Source organism: Nerophis lumbriciformis, linkage group LG21 (genome assembly GCF_033978685.3).
Source record: "Nerophis lumbriciformis linkage group LG21, RoL_Nlum_v2.1, whole genome shotgun sequence".
Lineage (NCBI taxonomy): Eukaryota > Metazoa > Chordata > Actinopteri > Syngnathiformes > Syngnathidae > Nerophis > Nerophis lumbriciformis.
Genome location: NC_084568.2, coordinates 16,541,579 through 16,564,181, shown reverse-complemented (window position 1 = coordinate 16,564,181; position 22,603 = coordinate 16,541,579). Strand labels below are relative to the sequence as shown.

Sequence of the window (22,603 nt, the reverse complement as noted above, 5' to 3'; positions counted from 1 at the left end):
TTATTTCTTAAGACACTTTATTTTGAAGGAATGCACCAATGAAATGTGGATTTTCAAAGTACAAAATCAAAAATGGAAACGATTTTTCCACAGTTGGATTGATTGTCAATGTGATTTACGTTTAGTGTCCACCCTTCTGTGGACGCATAAGTGCGACAACTGTTACATAGCTACATGTTAACGAGCACAAAACATGGTGAATAAGGCTGAACTAGTCAAAGCGTAACAAGGTGAAAAGAACATGGCATTTACATACACAAGTGAAGAAAAAAGGCGAAAAACAAAAAAAAGTAGCATTTAAATGTGAGTTAGATGATCCCTGAAATTGTATTAGATTCTAAGAACACTAAAATATTTAGTTACCATCGCTTTAATTGACTCATTGAGGAAACAGTTCAGTCAAGTAAAAATACATTTTCTGTTACAACAAAGACTCCCCAATTAAAACTCTGTAGCAAAATGTCCAAAAAGACCGTTTCTCCCTCTTAAATTGCACTTAGGTGCTTTAAACCTGCAGCTTATATCGAGTTCAGCACAAAGACATACACTACACACTAAAAGTTTGGGGTATTTGGCTTTTGGGTTTAATTCCAGGATGAACCGAAAATGCACTGTAACTTTTGACAGGTTGGCCTACTTTAACCTTTTCTGAACTTTTGAATATACATTTCTATTAGAAATGTTTCACTACAGAACAACTCCAAAAGTGTGCAGCCCAGCCTTCATGACTACCATAAGACTGAGCTTATTTACGCTGGCGATTACCACAAGCTGAGCTGGAGATTTTGATGTTTTTTATTTGTGCCTTTTTATTATTTCTGTGAATATCCCTTATTTTGTTTCTTTCTTTCTTTCTTTCTTTTTGTTAACATTTAATTGTATGGTTCGTTTAGTTGTGGTCTTTGGGCACCTCACGATTCAATTTGATCCAATTTCGATTCTTGTGGTGACAATTCGATTCAGAATCGATCCAAAAAATCAACACAAATGTACTATTTGGCATAACATCTATAACGAAACCTTTTCAAAAACAGGTTAAAAAACCTGCTTTTGAGTGCTGATGTGTGACGTATACACACAGCGAGTAAGCATAGAGACGCCCTAAAAAAAAAAATATTTTAAAAGTAGATTACCAAAAAAGAAGTGAAAAGATTAATTGATTTTGAATCGGAAAAAAACAGTTGTGATTCGGATGTTTTTGAGCACCCCTACTATTTATAGCCTTGACTGTACTTACTGTGATTTTACTTCTATTTTTGTTTACCTTTCCGTTCTTAATTTGTAGAGCACTTTGGGGCTGTTCTTAGAAATTGTGCTATACAAATAAATAAACCTTGACCTTGCGTTTTTTTTGGTAACACTTCACCTTCCCAGGTAAATACGTAAACCAGGGGTGTCTAAAGGGGCAGCTTGTTTTTATTGGCCTGTGACACACTGAAGAAATGAAATGAATACAAACTTGACAAAAAAAATGAGTAAAAGGAATAATGTAATGAGAAGAATGCTAAACTGTATGAGTACCTCTTTTTTAGCATTAAAAACATATATGCGCATGCGGTATGGCCAAATATGCATTGGATAATGACGTCCTTTTGACTCACACAGAAACAAAACCCAGCATTTGGCTTTTCCAGTGTCTGCTGAGATTAATTCTGGCCCTAAATTTAAAATTGCTCACGTGTAAAAGGTTATGTTGAATTTAAGGTTCATCCAGAAGTTTTACCCAAAAGCAGACTATCCATAATAGCGTAGTGTATACATTTTAAATCTATCTTCCATTTGCCTTCAACAAGGAATTAGCATTGAGCCTTATGGTTGCTAAAAAGCTGCCACTACAGCTAAAATAAGGCATTTTATCACGGTTCAGTTCAAGTATTAGCCTGCTCACAGCAACATTATAATGTTATTATGTGTTTGAGATGTACAGTAACATTAAGTCCCTTCATGAATACTGTGGGGATTGCAGGCTCAATTCCTATAACAATTCCCAACATCCTTATTGTCGAGATCAACTAACACAACACATGTTCAGATTAAATATAAGGCTTTGATCTAATTGTTACTTAGTAGATGTTCTACAGGCTAATATGCACATTTCATATGCTAATCTCACTAAGCTAAATTATAATCATATTCCGGCCTTTTAGGGTTACACTGAAAAGAAATACAAATGATATACTTGCTACTAGATTAAAGTCGTTTTTGAATCAAGTCTTAACTCTAGGGAATAAAGTTGCAATGCACACGAGATAAATCGTAAAGGTATAAAAATTTGTACTAACTCAAGAACAAGGCGGTCATTTTTAGCAAAAATAAAGTTGACGGCTATGCAAAAAACATGACATTTAGCAAGAAAAGTGTTGAACAAAGTTGAACTACAAGAATAAAGATGTAACAATGCTACAACATGGGAAAAAGAAAGGATTTTACAGGAGTAAAGTTGGTATTTTACGAGAATACAGGCAAAGCTAGTCATTATGATTTGGGGGAAAAATTCAATAATACTATGAGGAAAACAGTTTGCATTTTACAAGATTTAAGTCATATTGACTAATAATTTTAGTGAGAACAAAGTTGCACAATTATGAGGAAATGTAACATCGTAAAATGTAACTTCAAGACAAATTAGGTCTTATTATGAAAAAAAGTTAAAATCCTACAAGACTATATATATTATTATTTTATGAGAGGGAAAATTTGCAGGTTTATGAGAACAAATTAAAATTGTATGACAATAACATGGTCAAACTACAGTCAAAAATATCCAAAGTTAGTTTATGACAAGTAGTAATTTTATAAAAAAAAAATATTTTTAAGAAAAATCTGTGATGTCAATGTTTAAAAATAAATAAATATATGGAAACATAATGATTACTATACAGTATGGAAAGTCTCTAACAGACAATCATTAAATGAACATTTTATTACTTCAATATATCTAATGTATTTTTTTCTAAAAAAAAAAAAAAAAAAAAAAAAAAAGTACAAGAAAACACAGATTACATACTGTATATGTAACAATATGCTATTTTTCTAGTAACATTACTTAAATCTTGTAAAATTACAAAACTTTCCATGTGATTCCCCCCCCCCCAGTCTGGCACAATACTCCATAATACATTTTATGCTCAACATTTTTAGGTTTAGGCTTTTTGCAGCAGCAGATTACACCAAATAGTCATTCACAGCTGCTCTGCAGGATCGTAAAAAGGGGAAGCTCGAAACTATTGATATGGTTTCCTGTCTCTGTATCAACCTCCTCAAAATGAGCCCAACTCTACACCCCCTTTCCGCCCTATTGTGTGCTGCGACGACTAAAAATGTTTGCACGTACGTCAATGCAAGTTCTAAACTGTAAAAAAAAAAAAAAAAGCGCCATGTAGACATTAACAAATTCACGCCAAGTGAACATTTTGGTCAATGCTGCTATGCTACAGCTTTTACTACCCAATAATATACATTTACAAATATAAACATGTGATCTGACAGGCAGTTTCTTTATCATCTTTATCATTACTAATTGGACAGTGTGTACTTAGCTATGACCAAACAACCAAACAAGGAGTATAGAGCAGGGGTGTCCAAAGTGCGGCGTGTAGGGCCATTTGCGGCCCACAGCTAATTTTTTAATGACCCACTGCACATTCTAAAAATACTATAAAAAAAAACCAACATAAAAAGTGGAATAAAAGAGCAAACAGGTAATATGTCACAAGAAAAAGTTACAATGTTGACTCTGATAACAAAAGGTTGTTTTTTTAAACTGTCGCTTTTAAAAAACAATGTTGTTATGAATTGTTGACCTATTAAAGGATAATTACTTTAAATCACAAATTCCACTTTAAAATATTTTTGGGGGAAGATGTTTCATATTTTGTGTGTTTGCCATAGGAAAAAAAAAGTTTTCTTCGACAAAAAAGGCATATATATTAAAAACCATGAAAAAAAATGTATTATCTTATAATTGACAGATTAAACGTTGAAAGTAAAAAAAATATAAACGGTATGTCTTGTTTTTCACATTTTTATGAGTGGGGCCCATTTGGATTCACAATAATTTTACAGTTATTTTTTTTAAACTGTCATTACTTTAAAAAAAAAACTAAATTAATGTGGTTATGAATTACTGACCTATTAAGGCTCCCATTACATTACATAAAATATTCAACTTCGAAAATCTTTTTAGGGAAAATATTGCATATTTTGTGTTTTTGCCATAAAAATAATCAGGGTTTTGACCAAGAAGGGTATGAAACAGAAACAAAACTACCGGTACATCAATAGAGAGACTTTGAAGTTGATCAATATTTCAGGATTGAATAAATAATAAAAAACATAAAATAAAAAAAAAGACTTAACTTTTAAGATGTTTTATGACACACCCCTGCGAGTCCCCGAGGTCGAACTTGAGGGGAGCTCTAAAGGTTAAAAAAAAAAATCTAGATATTTTATTTGTTTTGAAAACAAAAAATATCAAAATGGTCCCAGCAAGCTTGAATTTTTTCAGTGTGCGGCTGTTCAATGGAAAAGGTTTGGACACCCCTGGTATAGGGTTCTCAATGCATGTACAGTAGGGGAAATACCGGTAAGTATTTGATCCCGTACGAGCCAGCAACATTTCTGCCCAGAGGGACTGAAATATTGTGGAGAAAGAAAGCAATGTTGGCACAACTTTAAAAAAAATGGAACAACTATAAAGCAAGAGCGCCAACGTGAATATTTGTGCGAATAAATGCGAACAATTTCATAAAGTATTGAAACAGCAAGAGGAATTGAAACTAGAAGAAATAAATAACTTTCTCAGGAAATACAAGCTAACCCCTGATGGATTGATCCACGATTGCCTTAGTACTTTTGCTGTATGTGCTTCTTTGCTATATCTAACATAACTAAGTAACAAATAACCATTTGTAAGCTTAGTTTGACATGGCAAAGCAATTGTAATAACTTGGATTATATAAATTTGTTGTTTTACTAGTACACTTGTACACAGCTCTGCTATATGGTGCTTTCCGACTCCTACTTGAGAGCTTTGGCGACAGAAGAATAAGCGATGTGGATCTCGTCATCGATCGGGCAGGTGGAGGCAAACTCGTCCCGGGCGTACGCTGCGTTCAGGTACCTCCACAGGTTGGTCAGAGACTGAGGGATGCTGAAGTTTCGGTACTTTAAACACACCACCTGAAAAGGACAAGATGCCATTTATACTCTTTAGAAAGTGGCAGAAAACACAGGGTTGAGTGAGGTGGGAGGGGCCTATCGATTCCAAGTAAAATAATGAATACAGTCATTTTTTATGTTTACTTATCCCTGTTCATTGGTTGCGTGCCTGACAGTGGTAAGTGAATTTGCGCGGAATAGAAATTATTAGTTATAAATCAAATATTTTCATAACTAGAGCATAAAACGACATTCTATATACGTTTTTGGCCTATAGACATGAAATAACACCAACATAGTCACCTTTACACCCGTTTAATCAATATAGTAATGCTCTCTGAGGCTGAGCCAGTCAGTGCCCGCAGTACTAAACAGTGCACACTGATTATTTTGGTCTCATCTGGTGGCAAATACTACTGTAGTATTGATCTTGTTAGTTAATTTGGTCATGTTTATTTTTTTAAATGCCAAATTTAGGCCAAAAAACATAAAATATACTTAAAAAAATATGCAATAGAGCACATGTATCAAAAAAATCGACAACATTCTTCTTGGGAACATTTTTCAACCTGAGGTAGTTCCAAAAAGAAGCTTCAGGAAAGAGGCGGCGGCCGACCTTACAGAAAAGCAGTTTGATTGGCAACTAATCTGGCCCGCCACAATATTTTATGTCCGCAAAAGCCGTGAAATAATATGCTTTAATAAAGTACTTTCTTTCCTTACTAATTGTATTGGTTCTTTCCATTTTGACATTAAAAATACATGCACTGTATGCACTTGCTTATTTTTTTAAACTTTAATATAATCTAATAATACAAAAAAAGTAACATTCCAAATAATTTTTTGTTGAAATAAAAATAAAAACTTAAATATCTGCTTGACTTAATTATTTTTTTAAATCAAGTTATCCATCAAATTGTACACTCTAAAAATGACAATAGACTTCACAGAAAAATTCTGGCAACTGAGCTGCCTTTTTTTTAAATCTAGTTTTTCCATATACATTAATATGCTATAAAATTAACAACCGTATATTTTACGGTAAAAAACTGGCAGCTTCGTTACAAGAATTTTACCAGGAAAAAAAGGAAGTGGTACTGTTTTTCATTCCATTTACAGTAAAAAACACAGCAAATTTTACGGTAAAATTTTGGCGACTGAGTTGCCAGTTTTTTACAGTTAAATCTAAAGATATAATACTGAAATGCATAGGCAATAGTATACATGTATTATAAAAAAAACAACAGTAATATTCATGTATTGGCCCTCTGAATGCAACCATAACTGCGATGTGGCCCTCACTGAAGACGAGTTTGACACCCCTGCAATGGAAGGAGGCCGCAAAATTGGACACACGATGGGGCAAGGGACAGTTGCACAATTAACTACAACATATATCCTATATACTATATATACAGTACAGGCTGAAAGTTTAGACACACCAACTCATTCAATGCGTTTTCTTTATTTTCATGACTATTTACATTGTAGATTGTCACTGAAGGCATCAAAACTATGAATGAACACATGTGGAGTTATGTACTTAACAAAAAAAGGTGAAATAACTGAAAACATGTTTTATATTCTAGTTTCTTCAAAATAGCTACCCTTTGCTCTGATTACTGTTTTGTACACTCTTGGCATTCTCTCGATGAGCTTCAAGAGGTAGTCACCTGAAATGGTTTTCACTTCACAGGTGTCATAGTTTTGATGCCTTCAGTGACAATCTACAATGTAAATAGTCAGTCATGAAAATAAAGAAAACGCATTGAATGAGAAAGTGTGTCCAAACTTTTGGCCTGTACTAAATATATTTAAGAGATGTGTGAGGTTCCCTATCGTGGGATCAGATGGGGCCCAAAATTTGTCTTTTTGAACTGATCGACGATCGTCTGGTGAGCAGCTGAGCCCAGTCGATTTTTACCGCAGCTGTGTCCCAGTGTTTACATGGCTAAAGATTGCACCCTCATGAAAGATTACTTCGAAAGACATGCATGCTCAGAGAGACACAATCACATTTCCATATTCCTTGTTGCACACGTACAGGACTTGCATGAATTCCAGGCGGGTGCGTGTCTTGCCAGAACACCGGCTCGATTTTAGAGCAAGCAGCAAAAAAACGCATCCACAGTGCGAAACAGCTTCTAAGATACTAATCCTCACCGCCATGGTGGAAAATAAACTGAGTGTCTTCAAAGAATTGTTATCACTGGAGGATGAGAGTAAAAGGAATGGCTAAGCATGCTACACACACCGAGTAGGACGACGCAAGAAGCGAACTGCTAACGCGTCAATGTAAAGTAGGGGTGATCAATCCAGATAACAATATGATACATACTGTTGTACCAGTGTATAAACTAGGGATGCCCGATAATATCGGACAGCCGATATTATCGGCCGATAAATGCTTTAAAATGTAATATCGTAAATGATCGGTATCGGTTTCAAAATTACCGGTATCGGTTTCAAAAAGTAAAATTTATGACTTTTTAAAACGCTGCTGTGTACACGGACGTAGGGAGAAGTACAGAGCGCCAATAAACCTTGAAGGCAATGCCTTTGCGTGCCGGCCCAGTCACATAATATCTACAGCTTTTCACACACACAAGTGAATGCAACGCATACTTGATCAACAGCCATACAGGTCACACTGAGGGTGGCCGTATAAACAACTTTAACACTGTTACAAATATGCGCCACACTGTGAACCCACACCAAACAAGAATGTCAAACACATTTCGGGAGAACATCCGCACCATAACACAACATAAACACAACAGAACAAATACCCAGAACCCCTTGCAGCACTAACTCTTCCGGGATGCTACAATATACACCCCCGCTACCCCCTACCCCACCCACCTCAACCCCGCCCCCCTCAACCTCCTAATGCTCTCTCAGGGAGAGCATGTCCCAAATTCCAAGCTGCTGTTTTGAGGCATGTTAAAAAAATAATGCACTTTCTGACTTATAAAATAAATATGGCAGTGCCATGTTGGCACTTTCTTCCATAACAGGAGTTGAAGTTGTACTCTTATTTTGGAAAACCTTGTTACATTGTTTAATGCATCCAGCGGGGCATCACAACAAAATTAGGCATAATAATGTGTTAATTCCACAACTGTATATATCGGTATCGGTTGATATCGGTATCGGTAATTAAGAGTTGGACAATATCGGAATATCGGATATCGGCAAAAAAGCCTTTATCGGACATCTCTAGATAAACCATAATAAAGTCATTAGATCGATACATTTTTGTTCATAATATTACTAACTCATTTTTTGGCCTTTTTTGGGGTTACTGTTTACAAACTCAGGGAGTAAGTCTCAGGATACAAGAAGGCATTGATACAGGAATGAGCCAGTAGTAGTTTTTGCTTTTGTATTGTGCGGTACCCACTTTATTGTGTTCTAAAAAATTGTATGTAGATTCAATACGTCATCTGATTTACAACACCAGCACATTCAAAATTTGATAAGAAAAGCTTTATAAAAACTGTTACTTTAGTTACTTATAGTTACTACTATAAAACATGTTCAGTTTTATAATCAATATTAAACGGGATGTGAGGCCGGAGAATGGGATCGAGATCAGAGGTCAAACATGCTCATCGAGAAAACCCCTAATATTTCCATCCATCCATTTTCTACCGCTTATTCCCTTTGGGATCGCGGGGGGCGCTGGAGCCTATCTCAGCTACAATCGGGCGGAAGGCTTATATACCCTAAATAAGGCGTGTCAAACTCATTTTCATTGAGGGCCACATTGCAGTTATGGTTGCCCTCATGGGGCCACTTTTAACAGTGAATAATATACAGTATGAGTATAAATGTGTATATATAAAACATGTGTATAATTGTCTAGTCTTTTTTTACGTACGCTGTACAAAACCCAATCTTCAGATTGTACTGTAAAACTGCCAGCTCAGTCACCACAATTTTACCGTAATATTTGCAGATTTTTTTTTTTTTTTTACAGCATAAAAAATAAAAAAATACATAGAATTAAATTAAATGGAACGGAAAAATGGTACCACTGTTTTTTTTACGTAAAAATTAATGCACGTTTTTTTATACTGTACGGTTGTTGTGTTTTATAGTGTATTATCACTCTATATTGAAAGTGGATTTTACTGTAAAAAAAAATGTCCGGAATTTTTTTTACATGAACAGTTTGTTGGACTACTTGCTTTGAAATCATAAGTCAAGCAGATAATTAAGTATTTATCTTTATTTCAACAATAATATTGTTTTGAAATGTATGATGACATAATATTTTGTTTTATTATTAGAGATGATTAAAGTGTAAATATATGTAATTGTACGCAGTAAATTTATTTTTGTAATACATTTATTAAGAAAAGATAAAGGTACTTTATTTACACATTATTTCCACGCTTTCGGGGGCCACGCAAATTGATGTGGCGGGCCTTGAGTTTGACACCTATGCCCTAAATAATGAAAAACTAATAATACTGTACTGAAAACATTAAAAGTCAGTCAAATGTGAGATTCAGTGCTCAGGTCTTGGTACCAAGCAATTACCGGTCAAAATAATGATTAAAAAAACTTCAACATAAATAATAAACAATAAAACAAAACAAACAATACTCAAAACATCAAACCAGTCCATGAATAGTGATGAATATGGTTCCATAACCTATCAAGGGTTACTAAATGTATCTTACGTGTCTCAGGCCCATTACCTTCACAATGTGGAGCTTTGGAAGCAGGTTGCAGTCAGCCAGAGTAAGCTCGTGGCCGTCGAGGAAGGGGCGAGATGAGGAAGTGACTTCATCGGCGCTATTTTCATCAATTTCGTCAGGAAGTGGGGAACCGAGGTAGTCGTCAAGCTTCTTCAGGGCCTTCAGAAGGCCTTTCTCTAAATCTGAACACAAAGCAAACAGTCGGTCAAAGCTCAAGGGTTTGGTTTGTCTTTGGGAAAGGGGCATTTTCCCAAACATTGAGAATATAAAATATTGAAGAAAAAGGGAACATTAAAAAAAGACTGTACGACTCTGCCACATGTCTCACATGTATGTTCTTAAGGCATTTGAGCATGCCCTTTATTTTAGAATGTATTTTATGTATTTACCGTAGTCATTCAAGAGAGTTACGTGGGGGGCCACTTTGATACCTTCAGGACCTGATCCACTAAGATCCAAATAACACTTGCTAAATAGCGTGTGGAAACTATACAATTGTGTGCACTATTAGTGGAGGAGTTGTGTGTGTGACCTACAAAGACTGTGTACAATTGATAACAAGCGCCAATGTGGTGTGGACCGCCCTATTTAAGTGAAGTTTTATGTGTATACCGGCTGTCACCATGGAGACAGTTCCTTCCACATTTATGGTATCGTATGCTCCGACCTGTGGTGTTTTGTCATGTTGTTGACAAGCAGCACACAAATATGATCTGCGCCTCCTTTTCTGGGCTATATTATAGCATGAGCTAGACAACAAAACCTACCTTTAGCAGAAGGTGCGCTCTGGGAGGCGCTGTGGTATGGGGATGGTGCGTCGGGAATGATCCAGCCACAAGAAAATGCATATTGCAATACGTTTTTTCACATAGGAGGTATATAAAAATAATATCTCCTATATGAAAAAATAAACACCATTTAAAAAATATCAGCAGACACCAAAACTTATCAGTTGAATTTGTTTTAATCAGTCCCTTAAGTCATCCAGCAGCTAAAAAATGTCATTACTGAATATATGATAAATCAAGTCTTTATTTCTGACAGTCACACAGATGGAATATTTTCTCTCTCTCTCTCAATCGTCTGTCTGTGCAAAGCGATCGCCTCCTTTCTTACCCCATTTGTGTGTAACTGTGCCAGGTTGCACGAACATTCCAAATGTTCTAAATGTAGACGCAAAGCAGCAGTTGCAAAACAGTTTCAGTCTTGATTAAATCACATTGCGAGCGCCAAATGATTATATTTGCATCTCCTCTCCCCGGTATTTCAGCAATTCTAAAAATGTACATATATTCTGCATACACATGAAGTCAGACACGCTAACTAGATTGCGCTCTCTATTTTGCTCGTTAAGGAGATGCAATCCTCTGCGCACCAGCTTTACGTGGGCTATCAATTTGCTCGTGTTTTAATATGCGCACACCTTTAGTAGATCAGGCCCTTTGTGCATTCAAAACGCTACAACAAACCAAACGTAGGCTACTATATTCTCAACTATCTACTTCTTAGCTTCATCTTATAGGTGACACGGCAAACTACATATCTACTAACATATCTGATTCATAATTATTTATATAATCTATTAATATTATTATTTACATTTTTTAAATGATTTTAATTGTAATATATTATTTAATTATATATGTAAGTAGACCCTATTTTTGGAACTTGACTGTCTTTCTTTTTTTGGCACATATAAATATATAGTGGCATAAATTTTGCGGTACAATGTAGAGGCGTGTATTTTAATTTCACTCACTTTCATTGGTCTGAGGGTTGGAGTTCTTGATGTAAGCCGAGAACTTGGAGAAGACATCCATGCCTGCTGTGTTCGACTCAGGGTTCCGCGCGGCCAGACGGGGATACCTGAACGCCAAGAGACACGCGTGCTCACGTAAAGTAAAGCCAATGATGAAAAATGAGGCGGTCAGATGCAGTAACTACTTGGGCGGGCAGAGGTTGTCCTCCAGGAATTCCTCAATCTTGTTGGTGTCAGTTTTCACCTCGCTGCCGTACAACAGGAAGGGAGGCTGGGCACCCGGAGCCAAGTCGTTTAGGATGTAGGGTTTCCTGTCGGTGGTGGAGAGACCACATGAATGGATTTTTAACATTTGCCAAGTTAAAACACAAATGTCATGAAAAGCGTGCGACAGTAAAAAAAAAAAGAAAAAAAGGTGACTCCCACCTCTTCATGTCCACTGTAGTAACGTCAAACGTGACTCCTTTTAGCCACAACACCATGAAGAGACGCTGAGAGAAGGGACAGTTGCCAATGCTCTGCCCATCACTCCCAGCCTGCAAATAAAACATACATGTTATGTATTTGTACATACATACATTTAACATACCGTACAACCTGGGGGAAATTCCACAGTTCCAGTGTTACACGGGTCAAATTTAGGTATTAAACATAAGGGGTACTCAAACCTTCAGTCACAATGTTTTCAAAAGCACCCGGCAATGTAGAACATCGTTATTATATATTCTATCCAAACATCGATTCAATTAAGACACGTTACTGTACGAAATCAACCTAATTAGTCTATTCATCATTCCTAATGACACAATAATCGAAAGCTCTACTACAGGAGAGTCCAAAGTGTGGTCCGGGGGCCACTTGCAGCCTACAACTTGTCATTTATTGACCCATGACACATTCTAAAGACAAAATAAACACATACCGGATTAGAACACTTAACAACAAAAATAGTGTATGCAATTTTCGGGAGAAATACTGTATATATCTGACCTACTTATTCTGCACACCCCGGTCAGAGCTCCAAGGTCATCTGACCAGGGCTTTTTAGAATACCCAAGGTCAAGGCTGAAGACTACAGGAGACGGAGCTTTTGCAGTAGCAGGACCTAAACTTTGGAACGCTTTCCCTCTGAATCTCAGAGCAGCAACATCTCTTGATTATTTTAAATCTTCTTTAAAAACGCACTTATTTGCGCTGGCAAATAAGTGCGTCCAATGTGTATGGTTGTTTTTCTATATGTGCCCTGTGATTGGCTGGCAACCAGTCTAGGGCAGACCTGGGCAAATTAAGGCCCGTTAAGCTTTTCAATCTGGCCCGGCGGACATTCCGAAAACATTTTTTTAGATCTTTAAGATGGAAACTGTAGCTGCCATTATGATGTGCAGTGATGTTTTCAAATTACCGTAAGTCTTGAACTATACAAGTATTTCAATGGTTGGAATCTGCACTTTTGCATGATATACTAGTTACTATGGTAATCTAAGTCACAGCAGCTCAGACGAGGCACCAAGCAATGTGGGTGGGGAACGTTTCCACAGAGCGGCGTTTTTTTTGCCCTTCGAGTTCATATTTCACTGTGTTTGTTGCATTTTGTTGCGTTTCGCTTGGTTGTAAAATATGTCGATCAATATGTGACGTTCATATGTTGTCAATATTCAGTGTTTTATCGGTCATAGTTAATATTGTAAATCTCACATTCTTTATTTTCATGTACATTCTGGGTGTCCCATTCAGTAAAAAAAAACTTAAAATTCCATTCCGTTTTTAAGGCGGTCTGTCATAACGTTCAATCAGACATTATTGTGAGGTTTTATATTGATGTTCCTAAAAATCAGATATACCGGCCCCCAGACACATTTTTTTTCTCTAAATTTGGCCCCCCGAGTCAAAATAATTGCCCAGGCCTGGTTTAGGGTCACCTATCTCGCCCAAAGTCAGCTGGGATAGGCTCCAGCTAACCCGCTACCCTAATGAGAATAAGTGATATAGAAAATGGGATAGATAGATGTCAACATGTATGTATCTGCAAGGACAGTTAAGATTGTGCTATTCTATGACAATGTCAGAAAATAACGATACAGTCTATTATAATAACTACTATATAACCAGTTGAATTTCAAAATTTAGGGATCTAATAAATACACTCATGTACGGCCATTTTGGATGTATTTTTTTTGAAAGAGGAAGCACACTCACGAGAGAAGGTTGTGAATTTGCAACGGGGCAGTAAAATATTGAAATTACTTGAAGTTGCAACAGAGGCTTTGAGTTTGTTCCTTTTCCCCCCCCAAAAGTAACTTGTAGCTGAAAGAAAAGCAGATCAAATTGTTCAAAGAAATTAGAGTTGCACCATACTCCTGCTGGGAAAGTAAGTCAGTGACAAGTATCACTCAAATCTGAGGATTATTTATCTTTGAAAAGGCAAACTTAAGATATATTGTTACAGTTATGCCGCTGAGTGTATTCTTTAATACTCTGAATGAAAATATTCAGCATTAAATCTGCCACTGCCACTGCTAAATGACTAAACGTAAGCAAACTAAATATAATTGTCAATTTGATATTGGGTTGTTTGTGTTACAGAAGAGTATGGGGCTGCCCATTGAGGCAGTGCTGCTGCTGTGGTGGCATGATACCATTTCCATGATCACTAGTGGTAATAGTGTGGCTATGTATGTGTGTAGTGTGCATATGTATGTATATATATATATAATTTATGTATATACAAGTTCATGAAGTTTGTATATAGAGTGAACAGGTAGTTCTAGCTCAGAGTAATTTATGATTTAAAGAAAAGGGGTGGGATTAAATAAGTGTAAACTTCTTCTCACCCCTTTTCAAATATGTAAAAAAAAAAGAAAAGAAAAAAAAAAGAAAGTCAATGCTCATTTGTTTTCGTTTTTTATTCTCCATTGTTTTCATTTTGTAATATATTCATATTATAATGCTGTTAAGGCTATAGCACTGTATTGGATCAGGCTTGCTCTTGTTTTTATGCATATTTGAAATAAAAATATATCAATCAATGATGAATCAATCAATCAATCAATATGTAAACATTATGGCGTGAATTAAAATATCAGTAATAGACATGGAGAATGGCTTGGATAAAGTAGGCTCTGCTTCATCCTACTCCTTTTCGGGCATGTTGCATTTTGTCAATGTAACACCATGATGTTGCTTAATTGTAACTTGTTGTTGCATTTCTGAAACAAATAAACCATACATCTAAAAAGTGAACCACTGTTGCAGGTGTAACACAGGGGTGTCCAAAGTGCCGTTTGGTTCCAGTGGCGGTTCTAGATTTAATGGTGCCCTGGGCAGGACCCCCTGTTCTATATGTCTCTCCTGATTTATTAATCTAGTTGCTCACTTCCTTTTCTTAGCCGGTTACTTTCTGCTTTAACGCTGTTCCTACTAGCCTTTCTTTTCCTTTTCTATCTTTTTTTTTATTACTTCAAATTCAAGCTAGCATAGCACCGTGGCTAGCATAAATTGCTCTCTACTCCTTCCTCCTCCGTGTGTCTGGACTAACCGAGCTAACACATAACATTAAAAGAATATTAGTTAATATTTATTCTTTGGTTAGTAAGAACAACCAAACATAAAGTAACGTTAAGATAACATTAGCATTAATGCCGCATTTTAGAACCATATGTATTACCTTATTTAAACAGACATTAATAAATCGCTGGTTGGACATTTGTCCATCGGAGAATCCATTATTTTTCCCACCTCTAGTCATTTGTCGATACAATTGTTATAAGTACACCTCTCTTCTGTATAACATTGAAATCCTATTAATAATAAATACAAGAACAAAAAGAAATATAGATCAACTTACAACAAATAACTTTATTAACACTGTTTTTTTGTCTGTAACAGAAAATATTTAAAGTGCATCAATTTGGTTGAAATTCTTTAAAAAAGTATATCCTTGTTTAAACTGTAAACATCTCTTGACCGACTTGAACCACTTGATATTAAAAAATCAAATTGAATGAACTCATTAAAAAATAATACATTCAAATTGATAAACAACATTAACTCAGGAGCACAATATATACAACACTTTAACCTACAAAACAAAAATGAATAAAACAAAGTGATTTTTTTTTTATCAAAATGAGGAAGTCAGGATGAATTGCTACAATGAGCACGTTTTGTAGTGCACCGCTTTTCGAAGCGGGTTTGCAGCATGATACTGACAAAGCATATACCCCGGGGTCACACAAGCCCCCAGGGGGGCTATTTCAGAAGAACTGGTTTATATCTACTATTTGGGAACAAGAGGGGGCACAAATAAATATGAATTTTTCCTCTTCATCCTTGCAGCGCTCCCTCAAGTGTGCCGCTCTTGGCAATTGTTCATGTGACCCACATCTGAAACCGCCACTGATAATACAGTTTGTTACATATAATACAAAGCTAACACGCTTTCTTCCCATTTGAGCATTTCTACATACTGTAAGTTGCTTTTATCCTAAAAATATCAAACTGGGCCAAAGATCCTTTCATTTTTTTTTTAGTTTCTGGCCTTCAGTGGGGAAAGATTGAGAGACTTCTGAATGGATTTTGGTGTCTTGATTTTAAATAAATTCTGTAAGAGTGGTTCTGGTTAAGAAACAGGTTATAAAAATTCATATCATTGTGTAATTTGCACTAGTGGCCGCAATATACAGGAAGGGTACAACAGCATCTTTCATCCATTGAGAAAACAGTAGTGATACTGTACCGGTATATGGTTGCACAGAGAACTCATAAAAACAGACTACGGTATATATTAGGACTGCACGATTAATCGACATCAAAGTTTTAATTAGTGCAATAATTAATTGAATTTTTCTCCACAGGCACCGGTATTTGAGTGACAGACATGTTCGCCAATCAAAATTGTTGAGCCTCACGTTTGTTCGTCTCTTGCTTCGAACAGGGGGAAGACGTCTCCCTCTGTGCATCGCTCTCAGCACCTGAGCGCGTTTATTTAACAGTAGAATAAATTGAACGCAGTGAGCTGTCTTTTCATTCTTTGTCTCGGTGGGCGGAGAGCGAGACCCCCAGCTTTACACACACAGGAAGCACGGACAGACAGCCTCCCAACCCGCGACTCGCCATCCAGATGCCAAGTAACAAAAATTAAGAGGAAAAAAATACGATTACACAGCCAAAAGTCCCGTTGTGGTAATATTTCAGCTTTAAATTGGAGAGGCAATGCAAACCCATCAACACGGACGAATAAGCGAGCGAGAGTGCCGTGATCGCGTGATGGCCATAAACAACAAGACAAGTTTTTCCAACTTGGAAAAAAATGCACTTTAAGATGTCCAATATTTATCTGAGTTACATTTTTGCCTACAAAAATAAGAGTCCATTTAATTTTTTTTGTTTGTTCATTTATTTAGTTGGCAAAAAGTTGGCTAAATAATTATTTGTTTAAGGGACTATCCGGCTTAGTGTAGACATAGCCTAAAGCAGTGTTTTTCATCCTTTTTTGAGCCAAGGCACATTTTTGCGTTGAAAAAATCCGGAGGCACACCACCAGCAGAAATAATTAAAAAACGAAACTCAGTTGACAGTAAAAAGTTGTCGCAATTGTTGGATATGACTTTAAACCACAACCAACCATGCATCAATATAGCTCTTGTCTCAAAGTAGGTGTACTGTCACATCACGCTGTGACTTATTTTAAGTTTATTGCTGTATTCCTGTGTGTAGTGTTTTAGTTCTTGTCTTGGGCTCCTATTTTGGTGGCTTTTTGTCTTTTTTTGGTATTTTCCTGTAGCAGTTTCATGTCTTCCTTTGAGCGATATTTCCCGCATATACTTTGTTTTAGCAATCAAGAATATTTCAGTTGTTTTTATCCTTCATTGTGGGGACATTGTTGATTGTCATGTCATGTTCGGATGTACTTTGTGGACGCCGTCTTTGCTCCACAGTAAGTCTTTGCTGTCGTCCAGCATTCTGTTTTTGTTTACTTTGTAGCCAGTTCAGTCTTAGTTTCGTTTCGCATAGCCTTCCCTAAGCTTCAATGCCTTTTCTTAGGGGCACTCACCTTTTGTTTATTTTTGGTTTAAGCATTATACACTTTTTTACCTGCATGCTGCCTCCCGCTGTTTCCGACATCTACAAAGCAATTAGCTACCGGCTGCCACCTACTGATGGAAGAGTATGACACAAAATACTATAGTGCAGGGGTCACCAACCTTTTTGAAACCAAGGGGTACTGATTAATGCGAAGGGCGACCAGTTTCCATCCATCCATTTTCTACCGCTTATTCCCTTTAGGTCGCGGGGGGCGCTGGAGCCTATCTCAGCTACAATCGGGCGGAAGGCGGGGTACACCCTGGACAAGTCGCCACCTCATCGCAGGGGCTACCAGTTTGATACACACTTAAATAAATGTCCAGAAATAGCCAATTTGCTCAATTTACCTTTAACTCTATGTTATTATTAATAATTAATGATATTTATCTTTGTGGAAACACTGATCATCTTAATGTGTTCTCACAATAAATATATATAGAAACAGAGAATTATCAATATGCAACACTTTATTTTTATATTTTCTCTAAGTGCACATTTTTCAAATTGAACATTTTCAAATGATCACTTCTAAGACGGTCTTGTGAAATCACAATATCCCATTTTAACTAGATAGCCACTAACATTTTTTAACAAATCATGAATTAATTGCACCATGTTTGTACAAATAATAACTCATGTAAAATACAAAAGTCAACTCTCAAATTTTTAAATAAATCATGTCACACTTTGAACTGGACACCAAATCTGTTATCTGTTTCTTTGTCAGTTAGTGAAGACCAAGTCTTTAAAATATTTTCTTGGATTTTCAAATTCTATTTGAGTTTTGTCTCTCTTAGAATTAAAAATGTCGAGCAAAGCGAGACCAGCTTGCTAGTAAATAAATACAATTTAAAAAATAGAGGCAGCTCACTGGTAAGTGCTGCTATTTGAGCTATTTTTAGAACAGGCCAGCGGGCTACTCATTTGATCCTTACGGGCTACCTGGTGCCCGCGGGCACCGTGTTGGTGACCCCTGCTATAGTGCATAGCTGATGAAAAAAAAAACAATATCTAAGTGGGCTAAATCACATATATTAGAAAATAATCTCTTGAAATTGACTAGTCACTTGGTTATAATAATAAGACATTTAAATTGTTATGTCAGGTTTGAGACAAATGTGCTGCTGGTTTGGCCACAGTGTGCACGTCTGTATTCCACTCAGGGCCGGCCCGTGGCATAGGCCGTATATAGGCAAATGCTAAGGGCGCCGTCCATCAGGGGGCGCCACGCCAGTGCCACAAATGTTGGAGAAAAAAAAAAAAAAAAAAGTCGGTACTATTATTTCTAAATACAAAAAAATAATCCCACGTTAATTAAAATGCAAAGTAAAGCCTATTTAATAGAAATATTATTTGTTACAACATTACGCCCCCCCTCCCCCCCTCCCCCCGCACGGTGCGCCCCCTCCCTTCCAGTATCATGACTCTTTTTGGACGTCACCACATCAAAAAATCAACACAAGATGTCAAAACGGCCAAAACTGTCAGGTGCCCAGGGAAGAAAAAAGAGAAAAGAAGAGGAGGAGAAACGAGAAAAAGACAGAGGTAGCAGGTAGGTAACGTTAGCCTACATGAAATTATTTGTCTGTTACAGAATGTGATAGTAGCTGGCTTTTTAGCATTAAGCTAATGTTACATGATTCGGCAATTGCTAATCAATAGCTAGTTTTGTTTTAACGTCGGGTTAATATTGTTGGAGGGGGCTAAATTGTTATGGAAAATAATAATGTAACGTTAGGTAATTACAGTACTCCCACCTTACATTCCTCAGGGACATTTGTATTAGATCTTTTAAGCAGGTGTTTTTTTTTGTTTACATTGTTATTGCCTTCTGGTTAGCTAATGTTTGCCCTGCAGGTAATAGTCACTTTTCCACCCCTTTATATATTAGGTATAGTTGTAAGTAAAAAAAAAAAAAAGGTCAAAGACAAAGCTATTCAGTTTCTTGTGAGTATATACACTTCACTGCCGATGTGGGTTAGGGGGGGGGGGGCGCCACCTAAAATCTTGCCTAGGGCGCCAGAATGGTTAGGGCCGGGCCTGATTCCACTGAATGCTCAGGGTGTTTGTGCGTTTGCTCACACACATGAAAAATTAGAGAGAACATTGCTCCCATAGCACACCAGACTGTATCTCACGGCACAGTGTGCCGCGGCACAGTGGTTGAAAAACACTGGCCTAAAGGTCTGAGTCTGTCTGCATAAAGCCATCCATCCATCCATTTTCTACCGCTTATTCCCTTTGGGGTCGCGGGGGGCGCTGGAGCCTATCTCAGCTACAATCAGACGGAAGGCGGGGTACACCCTGGACAAGTCGCCACCTCATCGCAGGGCCAACACAGATAGACAGACAACATTCACACTCACATTCACACACCAGGGAACCAATATTTTAAAAGAAAATGATTGCATTTTTTTCTGAAGTGTGGCTCCTTGAGACAAGAACATCTTGATTGACAGTCTAAAAGTAGCATGTCTCCCTTCACTCGTTATTTTCGCAATTGTAAATATAAAACATAAAAATCACAATTTTCTCCCCCCTGAAAACCTGTATAGGGAAAGGTAACGTGCTTTAAACGAGCTTTTTAAAGTAAAAATAAGGCCGAGTGGGGGAGTGTACAACTAAATATAGACTTAAAGTGCATTTAATAAGATTATGCTAGTTTGAGTCAGCACGGGGTGTAGCTGACGCCACTCGACTGTCTTTTAACACCGTAAAGACAAAATAAAAACATGACCGCTTCATATAATATTAAATTATACTCAACTATAGACGAGAAACAAACATCCGTGAAATGAATCAAAGTGGCGCTGTTTCATCTTCCACGTCACACTAGGTCACAGTGTGTGTCATAAAAGTCTCTTACCTTCACAAAAAGTTCCACTTTAGGCGGATTGGCGTCGCTCATTTTCCTTCCCTGGAAAAGGAGAGAAAAAAAAGACGTTTAACTCGTTAACGCGACACAAAAAAAGTAAAGGAGAAGAAGGAGGAGGAGGACTTCGAAACTGGAAGAGCCAAGCCCATCTTCCGCTAACAACCCGCGGCCATTAAACAACATTAAAAAAACACATAAAACAACGCCACGGCCTTCTTAAGTATTAAACCGTAAAGAAAAAACGAACGAAGTTCATTAAAGTCGTTTTAGGTGTGTTTAGGGCTACCTTGAAGCGCTGCTATGGGCGAATGACGCCTGTTGCTGTTGCTACTTTCTCCTCCCAGTTAGTGCGTCCTCTGCGGGCACAACACACGCACAGCGTCGCCATTTCCTGGGGTGGGCAAGCATCCTCACCGCAACATGCGAAAACACAAAAGACGACGGGGAATTTGATGTTATTTAAAAAATAATAATAACAGCTTAACGTAATATAGCATAGCTCGTTTCTGTGGTTCCTGGCACGCACACGAGGAGGCAATAATTAATAGAATGATTTATTACGTTAAATTTTTTAAATAACTTATCCAACGCTAAATATAGGTGAACTGTGAATAAAAATGCATGTTTGTTTTTTTTACAAACCAATGATTACTTATATTTATTACAATAATATCTTATATGCTGTACTTATTTGTCTGATTTTTAATTAAGATTTTTCGCTTCCGCATTGCCAGCAAGTAGGTACGGCGGCTCTAAAGAGTCAAAACATACAAACATACTCGTCTGGTGTAGGGTCAGGCATTCTAAAAAATACTATCACTAAAAAAACATCAAAAAGTGCAATAAAAGAGCACACAGGTGGAAATATAACAAGAAGAAGTTACAACGTTGACTCTAATGCCACAAAGTTGTAATGCAGGCAGCTTTGAAACTGTCATTGTTCAAAAAAAATAATAGTGAGTCAAAATTAATGTTATGAATTATTGACCTATTGAAGGCTCCAATTACTTCACATCAAATAATCCACTTTGAAACATTTTTGGGGATAAACTATTGCATATATTGTGTGGTTTTCTACGACAAAAAGGGGGAAAAAAACATTAAAAAAATAAATACAAATGTATCATTGGTGACTAGATCAAGCTGATCTAGAGATGTAAGGGTTGAAAGTAAACATTTTTTTTTTTTTTTTTAATGTACGACTTATTTCCAACACTTTTTTGAGTTATGAGTTACCTTTTGGATCCCTGAGAGTGAGGGTTAAGGGTTTTTGATTGATTGATTGATTGAGACTTTTATTAGTAGATTACACAGTACAGTACATATTCCGTACAATTGACCACTAAATGGTAACACCCGAATAAGTTTTTCAACTTTTTTAAGTCGGGGTCCACGTAAATCAATTCATGGTACAAATATATACTATCAGCATAATACAGCATACTTGCCAACCCTCCCGGATTTTCCGGGAGCCTCCCGAAATTCAGCGCCTCTCCCGAAAACCTCCCGGGACAAATTTTCTCCCGAAAATCTCCCGAAATGCAGGCCGAGCTGGAGGCCACGCCCCCTCCAGCTCCATGCGGACCTGAGTGACGTGTTGACAGCCTGTTTTCACGTCCGCTTTCCCACAATATAAACAGCTAATGATCGAGGGCAAGTTCTTGGTTTCTTATGTGGGTTTATTGTTAGGCAGTTTCATTAACATCCTCCCAGCGCGGTAACAACACACAACAACAGCAGTCACTTTTTTGGATACCATAAAGCAGTTCGTCTGCCATAAACAGCAATGTTGTGACACTTTTAAACAGGACAATACTGCCATCTACTGTACATGCATATGTGACCCACCCATAATGTGTCACATTTTTGTGTTGATTTATTTATTTTATTTTGTGGTTTGAATTCGTTTTTGGAGCTGTCATTACACATTTATCAGTATTCACATTGGTCAGTAGGGGGCAGTAGGGCGTTTCTTCCCAATTGAATGCTATCACCTGCAGACCGGAAGTGTCTTGT

General features: G+C 37.0%; 1 protein-coding gene across 2 annotated transcripts; it reads right to left on the bottom strand.

Annotated features, from left to right (window-relative positions):
* clic1 (chloride intracellular channel 1) lies at nucleotides 1-21,007 on the bottom strand. Of its 2 annotated transcripts, XM_061982810.1 has the most exons (7): nucleotides 20,874-21,007; nucleotides 20,579-20,629; nucleotides 12,055-12,164; nucleotides 11,814-11,939; nucleotides 11,629-11,735; nucleotides 9,870-10,051; nucleotides 1-5,181 (listed from the first exon to the last, which is right to left on the bottom strand). In XM_061982810.1, the coding sequence occupies exons 2-7, from the start codon at nucleotides 20,618-20,620 to the stop codon at nucleotides 5,020-5,022; spliced, it is 729 nt and encodes a 242-aa protein (XP_061838794.1). In that variant the 5' UTR covers nucleotides 20,621-20,629; nucleotides 20,874-21,007; the 3' UTR covers nucleotides 1-5,019. The 2 variants fall into 2 exon arrangements, with proteins under 2 accessions (XP_061838794.1, XP_061838795.1); XM_061982811.1 differs by lacking the exon at nucleotides 20,874-21,007 and having other exon boundaries at nucleotides 20,579-20,858.
* Between the last annotated feature and the right edge of the window lie 1,596 nt (nucleotides 21,008-22,603).

Bases quoted from the DNA above. Each gene is read 5' to 3' on its own strand.
- clic1 (XM_061982810.1), bottom strand. From the start codon at position 20,620: ATGAGCGACGCCAATCCGCCTAAAGTGGAACTTTTTGTGAAG. The intron at 12,165-20,578 runs GTAAGAGACTTT...TTTTATTTGCAG, and splicing joins AAGTGGAACTTTTTGTGAAG to GCTGGGAGTGATGGGCAGAG. The intron at 11,736-11,813 runs GTAGTTACTGCA...CTTGGCGTTCAG, and splicing joins GACAACCTCTGCCCGCCCAA to GTATCCCCGTCTGGCCGCGC.